Below are 11,515 nucleotides of genomic sequence, written 5' to 3' on the forward strand. Positions count from 1 at the left end.
AGCGTATTATGTACCAACCATAACATTTATGTAAAGCTATTTGGAATATTTTTTTTTTTAATTTTATCTTATTTATTTTTTATATTATATTTTCATTATTTCTTAATATCATTATTGTATATAATATATACTGTGTGTGTGTATATATAATTTGTGTGAATATATATATATATATGTGTGTGTGTGTGTGTGTGTGTGTGTGTGTGTGTGTGTGTGTGTGTGTGTGTATGCGTCTCAATACATTAGAATATAATGTAATTCAATGCAAAATGGGAAACGCATATATTATATAGAGTCATTACACACGGAGGGATCTATTCCTATATATTATATAGAGTCATTACACACAGAGGGATCTATTCCTATATATTATATAGAGTCATTACACACAGAGGGATCTATTCCTATATATTATATAGTTATTACACACAGAGGGATCTATTCCTATATATTATATAGTCATTACACACAGAGGGATCTATTCCTATATATTATATAGTTATTACACACGGAGGGATCTATTCCTATATATTATATAGTTATTACACACGGAGGGATCTATTCCTATATATTATATAGAGTCATTACACACAGAGGGATCTATTCCTATATATTATATAGTTATTACACACAGAGGGATCTATTCCTATATATTATATAGTCATTACACACAGAGGGATCTATTCCTATATATTATATAGTTATTACACACGGAGGGATCTATTCCTATATATTATATAGAGTCATTACACACAGAGGGATCTATTCCTATATATTATATAGAGTCATTACACACAGAGGGATCTATTCCTATATATTATATAGTCATTACACACGGAGGGATCTATTCCTATATATTATATAGTCATTACACACAGAGGGATCTATTCCTATATATTATATAGTCATTACACACAGAGGGATCTATTCCTATATATTATATAGTCATTACACACGGAGGGATCTATTCCTATATATTATATAGTCATTACACACAGAGGGATCTATTCCTATATATTATATAGTTATTACACACAGAGGGATCTATTCCTATATATTATATAGTCATTACACACAGAGGGATCTATTCCTATATATTATATAGTTATTACACACAGAGGGATCTATTCCTATATATTATATAGTCATTACACACGGAGGGATCTATTCCTATATATTATATAGTCATTACACACGGAGGGATCTATTCCTATATATTATATAGTCATTACACACAGACGGATCTATTCCTATATATTATATAGTTATTACACACAGAGGGATCTATTCCTATATATTATATAGTCATTACACACAGAGGGATCTATTCCTATATATTATATAGTCATTACACACGGAGGGATCTATTCCTATATATTATATAGTCATTACACACGGAGGGATCTATTCCTATATATTATATAGTCATTACACACAGAGGGATCTATTCCTATATATTATATAGTTATTACACACAGAGGGATCTATTCCTATATATTATATAGTTATTACACACAGAGGGATCTATTCCTATATATTATATAGTCATTACACACGGAGGGATCTATTCCTATATATTATATAGTCATTACACACGGAGGGATCTATTCCTATATATTATATAGTCATTACACACAGAGGGATCTATTCCTATATATTATATAGTTATTACACACAGAGGGATCTATTCCTATATATTATATAGTTATTACACACAGAGGGATCTATTCCTATATATTATACAGAGTCATTACACACAGATGGATCTCTTTCTATATATTATATAGAGTCATTACACACGGGGGGGTCTATTCCTATATATTATATAGAGTCATTACACACAGAGGGATCTATTTCTATATATTATATAGTCATTACACACAGAGGGATCTATTCCTATATATTATATAGTCATTACACACGGAGGGATCTATTCCTATATATTATATAGTCATTACACACGGAGGGATCTATTCCTATATATTATATAGTCATTACACACAGAGGGATCTATTCCTATATATTATATAGTCATTACACACGGAGGGATCTATTCCTATATATTATATAGTCATTACACACAGAGGGATCTATTCCTATATATTATATAGTTATTACACACAGAGGGATCTATTCCTATATATTATATAGTCATTACACACAGAGGGATCTATTCCTATATATTATATAGTCATTACACACGGAGGGATCTATTCCTATATATTATATAGTCATTACACACGGAGGGATCTATTCCTATATATTATATAGTCATTACACACAGAGGGATCTATTCCTATATATTATATAGTTATTACACACAGAGGGATCTATTCCTATATATTATATAGTTATTACACACAGAGGGATCTATTCCTATATATTATACAGAGTCATTACACACAGATGGATCTCTTTCTATATATTATATAGAGTCATTACACACGGGGGGGTCTATTCCTATATATTATATAGAGTCATTACACACGGAGGGATCTATTCCTATATATTATATAGTCATTACACACAGAGGGATCTATTCCTATATATTATATAGTCATTACACACGGAGGGATCTATTCCTATATATTATATAGTCATTACACACGGAGGGATCTATTCCTATATATTATATAGTCATTACACACAGAGGGATCTATTCCTATATATTATATAGTCATTACACACGGAGGGATCTATTCCTATATATTATATAGTCATTACACACGGGGGGGTCTATTCCTATATATTATATAGTCATTACACACAGAGGGATCTATTCCTATATATTATACAGAGTCATTACACACAGATGGATCTCTTTCTATATATTATATAGAGTCATTACACACAGAGGGATCTATTTCTATATATTATATAGAGTCATTACAGACAGAGGAATCTATTCCTATATATTATATAGTCATTACACACAGAGGGGTCTATTCCTATATATAGAATCATTACACACAGAGGGATCTATTCCTATATATTATGTAGAGTCATTACACACAGAGGGATCTATTCCTATATATTATGTAGAGTCATTATACACAGAGGGATCCATTTCATGTGTATGGCTTTAAGCCATAATCATCAATATCAACTTTAACAGAAATAAACCCTTGAAATAGAACCCTCTGTGTGTAATGACTCTATATAATATATCAGAATAGATCCCTCTGTGTATAATGACTTTATAGTATATAGGAAGAGATCCCTCTGTGTGTAATGGATCAATATAATATATAGGTATAGATCACTCTGTGTGTAATGACTCTATATAATGTGTTTCCTTTTTGTATTGAATTACTGAAATAATTTTAATTTAAATTTTTGATTATATTCTAATTTATTGAGATGCACTTGTATTTGTGTGTGTGTGTGTGTGTGTGTGTGTGTGTGTGTGTGTATGTGTGTATATAGTATATGTATAATATATAGCTTAGTATTTTTGTTATTATTCTATTTTTTTGTTGTATAACATATACTTTTATTTAATTATAATTTTTATGATCTATTTTTTTATTATTTTTTTTTTAACTTTTTTCCCTGCAGTTGCTGGAACCTGTCGTTCTACATATCTCATCTTTTTTATGCCTACACACACATAAGACAAATTTCATTGCTGATGGGTTTCCTTTAATGATGGGACCTCCATCTGTCTAAAGAATGGGCCCCTGATGCACAATGAATGTGTCTGTGTAAATTTTTTTTTGAGCATTAAAAAATATAGACACATGACACTGTTTTTCAAAGCTCCCATAGAAATCTTTGGAAACCGTTGCTCATTTGCCGTCACCTCCCCATTCCTGACAGTGCCCATCGGGGATGCAGTCAAGAGATAAATGAGAGCTCCGATGATGGATCCACAATGGAATAAACCCTTTAACATTTTGCCAAAATACTTGAATGTTTCTTATAGGGTGTCTGTCAGCCCAGAATGACTGTTCAAACCAAGCTCAGGCGCTTGTGCATCACGGCGCAGACAAACATATAAATACACATTTCCACCTTTTATGTTTTCTATTTATCTAATCCCTTCTCTGGCCACTGCCATCAATCAAAGAAGAGGGCAGGGTGGTGAGAAAGAAAATAAGCAGGTGGGAAGGTGCACTTAAATGTTTGACCATACCCTGATGCACTGAGTACCTGTACTTGGCTTAAAGAGGACCAACCATTAGGATTTTCAGGTATAAACTAAATCCAGTGCTATACTGGCCCTATCATGCTGATTCTATACATACCTGTAGTTGTGAGATCGGATGTATAGTTTCTGAAATACAGGCAAGTAAAGTTTGTGAAATGCACTGTTATTTGATTGACAGCAGCTACAGAATATCTAATAGGTTGGTTTTGTTTTGCTAGTTATTCCCATGCCTGTCTGCCTGTCCTTCCTCCCCCTTCCTCCCCCTGTAATAACAGAGACCGGGGGAGGAAGGACAGGCAGACAGTCAGGGGACGAAATAACTAGCAAAACCCGACCCACCTATTAGATATTCCGTTGCACCTATCATCAAATAACAGTGCATTTCACAAACTTTACTTGCCTGTATTTCAGAAAGTATACATCCGATCTCACAACTAAAGGTATATATAGAATCAGCATGATAGCGCCGGTATAGCACTGGCTTTAGTTTATATAGTAAAATCCTGTTGGTTGATGCTCTTTAAATGGTTATTTGTGCTGACAAAGTCTCTTTAAAAGTAACGTCCACCTTTTTGAAGTAGAATATTTTTTTTTACATATCTTAGTGCAATTTTAATAACTAAAGGTAATTACTGAACTTCAAGCTGCAATTGCAATTGTCATTCCTTCATTAATTTTGCAGCCTGATCAAAGTTTCAGGTAATTTTTTTGTGAGAGTCTGTCCCTGTAATTCAGGCTGGACGGGAGGTCTGTGTGTATCCAGGCTATTGCTGTGTCTGTTAGCTAGTACATCAACACATCTTCTATCCTGCATTAATATCCTGTTCATGTACTTTCCTTCTTATCTATAGTTTTCTTTGTCGCTCCATTGGGAGACCCAGACAATTGGGTGTATAGCTTCTGCCTCCGGAGGCCACACAAAGTATTACACTTAAAAGTGTAAAGCCCCTCCCCTTCTGCCTATACACCCCCCGTGCATCACGGGCTCCTCAGTTTTTATGCTTTGTGCGAAGGAGGCATACATCCACGCATAGCTCCACATCTTAGTCAGCAGCAGCTGCTGACTAGGTCGGATGGAAGAAAAGAGGGCCCATAACAGGGCCCCCAGCATGCTCCCTTCTCACCCCACTCTGGTCGGCGGTGTTGTTAAGGTTGAGGTACCCATTGCGGGTACATAGGCAGGAGCCACATGCTGTTTTCCTTCCCCATCCCTTAAGGGCTCTGGGTGAAGTGGGATCCTAATCGGTCTCCAGGCACGGGGACCGTGCTCCCTCCGCAGCCCCTGGGGAATCTGCTGGACAGGAGCTGGGTATCGTCAGGGACAAGGCCCTGCTACTGTGAGGTACTATGTGTCCCCTTGGGGGACCGCGCATGGAGCGCTTGTGCCATACACACTGCAGCACTGCTGGGTGTGTTAGTGCGCCGGGGACTACCGCGCCGACCGCGCTTATTTGCCGGCCGCGCTTATAACTTTAGTCCCCGGCTTTTGCGGCCTAGTATCGCATATTCCCGCCCCCAGGCCTGCCAGTCAGGGGAAGGGCGGGACGCTGCACAGGACGTCAGCGCTGAGGGCTGGAGCATACTTTGTATCCTCCTCCCCCCTCACTCAGCACAGTGGGGCACCAGATTCCCGCACTTTCTAGGGCACGCCCACGGCTCCCTCCTCCCCACAGAACGCCGGCAGCCATTCCTGTCAGCACTTCTGACGCTGGAGGGGAGAGACAACACGGCTCTGGGAGGCCCAGGCAGGGAATCTGGTGATCACACAACCGCTTTGAGCGGTCGGTAAGCAGCACCTGAGGTGCTGGCCCCACTGAGTGCCGAAGTGTACATATATATATATGCTTATATGCTATACATTTACACTGTACGGTCGCACTGTTGATTTTTGGCTATATACCCTCCTGGATTGTACTCAGAGGAGACAACAGCATGTCGTCCGCAAAAAGCAAGGGTGCCAAAGCACAGGCTTACTTTGCAACCTGTACCTCATGTGCGGCTATACTACCGGCAGGTTCCACCGACCCTCATTGTGTGCAATGCTCGGCCCCTGTGGCACTTACTCAGCCGGAGCCTCTGCTACTGGTGGCCCAGGTGGAACCACCTGCTACCACTGTCCAGGTGTCAGGGACGGAGTTTGCAGTATTTGCTGACAAACTGTCTGAGAGTATGGATAAATGGTCTGCTAAGATACTAGAAGCCTTACAGTCCAGACCGGTGACTCAGGCCCCGGGCACTGTTGAATCATTGACCCCAGGCCCCCCTCAGTTGGAGCAGCAAAGTGCTCCTGGGGTGACCCATAGGTCCCAGGGTGAGGTCTCTGACACGGACCGCAGTCCCAGGCCGCCTAAGCGGGCTCGCTGGGAAATTCCCTCGACTTCATCACACTGTTCAGGGTCTCAGCAGGAGGACTCTCTGGATGATGAAGCGGAGGTAGCAGATCAGGATTCTGATCCTGAGGCCGCTCTCAACCTAGATACACCTGAAGGTGACGCCATAGTGAATGACCTTATAGCGACCATCAATCAGGTGTTGGATATTTCTCCCCCAGCTCCTCCAATTGAGGAGTCAGCTTCTCAGCAGGAGAAATTCCGTTTCAGGTTTCCCAAGCGTACAATGAGTACGTTTCTGGATCACTCTGACTTCAGAGAGGCAGTCCAGAAACACCGAGCTTGTCCAGATAAGCGTTTTTCCAAGCGCCTTAAGGATACACGTTATCCCTTCCCCCCTGACGTTGTCAAGGGCTGGGCTCAGTGTCCCAAGGTGGATCCTCCAGTCTCCAGACTGGCGGCTAGATCCATAGTTGCAGTGGAAGATGGGGCTTCACTCAAAGATGCCACTGACAGACAGATGGAGCTCTGGTTGAAATCCATCTATGAAGCTATCGGCGCGTCTTTTGCTCCAGCATTCGCAGCCGTATGGGCACTCCAAGCTATCTCAGCTTGTCATGCGCAGATTAATACAGTCACACGTGCCTCTGCTCCTCAGGTGGTGTCCTTAACCTCTCAGGCGTCGGCGTTTGCGTCCTACGCCATTAATGCTGTCCTGGACTCTGCGAGCCGTACGGCGGTAGCATCCGCCAATTCGGTGGCAGTCCGCAGGGCCATGTGGCTACGTGAATGGAAGGCAGACTCTGCTTCCAAAAAGTTCTTTACCGGTTTGCCATTTTCTGGCGACCGCCTGTTTGGTGAGCGATTGGATGAAATCATTAAACAATCCAAGGGAAAGGACTCATCCTTACCCCAGTCCAAACCAAACAGACCTCAACAACGGAAGGTACAATCGAGGTTTCGGTCCTTTCGGTCCGCGGGCAGGTCTCAATTCTCCTCGTCCAAAAGGCCTCAGAAGGATCAGAGGAACTCCGATTCATGGCGGTCTAAGTCACGTCCTAAAAAGACCGCCGGAGGAACCGCTCCCAAAGCGGCCTCCTCATGACTTTCGGCCTCCTCACACCGCATCCTCGGTCGGTGGCAGGCTTTCCCGCTTTTGCGACGCCTGGCTGCCACAGGTAAAAGACCGTTGGGTGAGAGACATTCTGTCTCACGGTTACAGGATAGAGTTCAGCTCTCGTCCTCCGACTCGATTCTTCAGAACAAAATAATAATAAATTGGAGATTTTTCATAAAGAGAAAAAGCTCACCAACCAGCGCTGAATAATTAGAATATTTGATATAATTAATTTTTTAATCGACAATATAATAACACTGCTACATAAGACAAAAAACAAAAAACAAAAACGAAAAAATACAAACAAGAAAAAATATATCATAAATTGCACTGTCGTGGGGCCCCGGCCGGTGGCACCACGTATATTAATAAATGTGGGTAAACTAGAGATCCGAACAAATGAAAAGGATTTTTTCTAGAATATCCAAAAATAATGAATAGTTTAACTGCCCAAGGGGGAGGGGGGGGGGGGGGAATAACACGTTCGTGCTAGCCCGTATGTGAGGGCAAAGGTTCCTTCTGGCGAGTGTTAGTGCACAGGTAAATCCTTCAAAATTGATTGAATAGTGCTGACATCCACGCTGCAAGTTTTCACGGTCCCTGAAATAGGATTAAAAATGCCGCGCTCCTACCGCAGATTCTGGCAGGCAGAGGAATCAGTGCCTCAGGGACTCGTTACAAGTCTCGGTGTAGATTACCTGACACCCGCGCTGGCATGGGAACTCCGTGAAGTATGGTCCTTGCGTGGAATGACTCTTACACCGCTGAAGAAAAGGGAACAATGCCGGGTTTGGATTTTGAAAAAACCCCTTAGGTCCAAGCAGGGTATTGGTTGAAAGTTGCTGAAGTAAGCTTGCACCGTCCCAGGACGTGGATTTCTCCGTGCGCCTTACTCAAATATTCAGTTGCCAGTAAATCGGCAAAGTCCGTAATCGGTAGGAACAAGCAGACAACTGTGTCCACTTCACAATATTACACTGAGCTAGATCCGACGCGCGTTTCGGGGGCGTCACCAGTCCCCCTTCCTCAAGGATAGCTCAGTAAATCCATTAAAGCCTATTTATAGAGAAAAAAAGGAGGCAATAAAAAACTACGGATTCCCACAAGAAAATCCTACATCAATCACATTACAAAACATATTTAGTGCAGTCATTCTGTTAAAAACCTATTTATAACAAAAGAAAAAGGACTACAAATTCCAACAGTAAAATCAACATGTATTGCACATGCTACATAATATGTTTATTGCAGAGATTTCTTCTATATATAGTGCAAAGGTTTTTCAAGTGCAGAGATTTTTTTAAAAGGAAAATTCTTACAGAAAATTTTTTTTCTATACTAAGTAAAGAGTTCCAAACCAAACTGTGACCATCCAAATTGCATAAAATATGTAAAAAATATATATAGAAAATATATATAGATGTTATAAATATTTGATTTTAAAATTTTTTTTCGGAAAACATACAAAAATATATGTATCTAATTATCTGATATATAAAAATATAATTATAAAAAATATATAGTTATAAAAAATTTTTTTAAAATTGTAAAAAATATATTCATAAAAAATTTTGGTTGGGCTAAAAATTTTTTTTGTTGTTCCTTTTACGAGGAAACATCCTACTTTTACTTAATTTGTGTTTTTATTTATATTTTTGTTTTAATTTTTCTTACAACATCTATATATACACAATAATCTTTTTAAAAAAACTTTTTCCTTCATTTTAAAAGTTTGTATGTAAAAAAATGTATGTATAAAAAATATTTTACAAAGAATTATATTAAATGTAGAAAAGAGCAAATTTGGTCTTTATTTAATATAGTACATTAAATAAAGACCAAATTTGCTCTTTTCTACATTTAATATAATTCTTTGTAAAATATTTTTTATACATACATTTTTTACATACAAACTTTTAAAATGAAGGAAAAAGTTTTTTTAAAAAGATTATTGTGTATATATAGATGTTGTAAGAAAAATTAAAACAAAAATATAAATAAAAACACAAATTAAGTAAAAGTAGGATGTTTCCTCGTAAAAGGAACAACAAAAAAATTTTTTAGCCCAACCAAAATTTTTTTGAATATATTTTTTACAATTTTAAAAAATTTTTTATAACTATATATTTTTTATAATTATATTTTTATATATCAGATAATTAGATACATATATTTTTGTATGTTTTCCGAAAAAAAAATTTAAAATCAAATATTTATAACATCTATATATATTTTCTATATATATTTTTTACATATTTTATGCAATTTGGATGGTCACAGTTTGGTTTGGAACTCTTTACTTAGTATAGAAAAAAAATTTTCTGTAAGAATTTTCCTTTTAAAAAAATCTCTGCACTTGAAAAAACCTTTGCACTATATATAGAAGAAATCTCTGCAATAAACATATTATGTAGCATGTGCAATACATGTTGATTTTACTGTTGGAATTTGTAGTCCTTTTTCTTTTGTTATAAATAGGTTTTTAACAGAATGACTGCACTAAATATGTTTTGTAATGTGATTGATGTAGGATTTTCTTGTGGGAATCCGTAGTTTTTTATTGCCTCCCTTTTTTTCTCTATAAATAGGCTTTAATGGATTTACTGAGCTATCCTTGAGGAAGGGGGACTGGTGACGCCCCCGAAACGCGCGTCGGATCTAGCTCAGTGTAATATTGTGAAGTGGACACAGTTGTCTGCTTGTTCCTACCGATTACGGACTTTGCCGATTTACTGGCAACTGAATATTTGAGTAAGGCGCACGGAGAAATCCACGTCCTGGGACGGTGCAAGCTTACTTCAGCAACTTTCAACCAATACCCTGCTTGGACCTAAGGGGTTTTTTCAAAATCCAAACCCGGCATTGTTCCCTTTTCTTCAGCGGTGTAAGAGTCATTCCACGCAAGGACCATACTTCACGGAGTTCCCATGCCAGCGCGGGTGTCAGGTAATCTACACCGAGACTTGTAACGAGTCCCTGAGGCACTGATTCCTCTGCCTGCCAGAATCTGCGGTAGGAGCGCGGCATTTTTAATCCTATTTCAGGGACCGTGAAAACTTGCAGCGTGGATGTCAGCACTATTCAATCAATTTTGAAGGATTTACCTGTGCACTAACACTCGCCAGAAGGAACCTTTGCCCTCACATACGGGCTAGCACGAACGTGTTATTCCCCCCCCCCCCCCTCCCCCTTGGGCAGTTAAACTATTCATTATTTTTGGATATTCTAGAAAAAATCCTTTTCATTGTTCGGATCTCTAGTTTACCCACATTTATTAATATACGTGGTGCCACCGGCCGGGGCCCCACGACAGTGCAATTTATGATATATTTTTTCTTGTTTGTATTTTTTCGTTTTTGTTTTTTGTTTTTTGTCTTATGTAGCAGTGTTATTATATTGTCGATTAAAAAATTAATTATATCAAATATTCTAATTATTCAGCGCTGGTTGGTGAGCTTTTTCTCTTTATGAAAAATCTCCAATTTATTATTATTTGGTTGTATTCAGGCAATTTTGGGTTTTTTTTGCCTACAAACAGCTGCAGAATCTTAAGTGAATGGTTGGATCTAGCGCTCACTTCTGTCCTTGGACAATCTATTAGATTCTTCAGAACATCTCCGCCCCCTGAGCGAGCCGATGCTCTTCTTCAGGCGGTGTGCACTCTGAAGGCAGAAGGAGTGGTGATCCCTGTTCCTTTTCAGCAACAGGGTCACGGTTTTTACTCCAACTTGTTCGTGGTGCCGAAAAAGGACGGATCCTTCCGTCCTGTTCTGGACCTAAAACTGCTCAACAAACACGTAAAAACCAGGCGGTTCCGGATGGAATCGCTCCGCTCCGTCATCGCCTCAATGTCCCAAGGAGATTTCCTAGCATCAATCGACATCAAAGATGCTTATCTCCACGTACCGATTGCACCAG

At 38.8% G+C, this 11,515-nt stretch overlaps 1 protein-coding gene across 1 annotated transcript in view; it reads left to right on the top strand.

Moving 5' to 3' along the window:
* Positions 1–11,515, top strand: part of LOC142243978 (uncharacterized) — a 608,163-nt gene that overhangs the window by 19,007 nt on the left and 577,641 nt on the right. Inside the window, exon 6 of the mRNA XM_075316165.1 lies at positions 10,981–11,047. Within this exon, the coding sequence (XP_075172280.1) occupies positions 10,981–11,047 (67 nt within the window). The remainder of the gene's footprint in view (positions 1–10,980; positions 11,048–11,515) is intronic.

The sequence above is a fragment of the Anomaloglossus baeobatrachus genome, chromosome 6 (genome assembly GCF_048569485.1).
Source record: "Anomaloglossus baeobatrachus isolate aAnoBae1 chromosome 6, aAnoBae1.hap1, whole genome shotgun sequence".
Taxonomy (NCBI): domain Eukaryota; kingdom Metazoa; phylum Chordata; class Amphibia; order Anura; family Aromobatidae; genus Anomaloglossus; species Anomaloglossus baeobatrachus.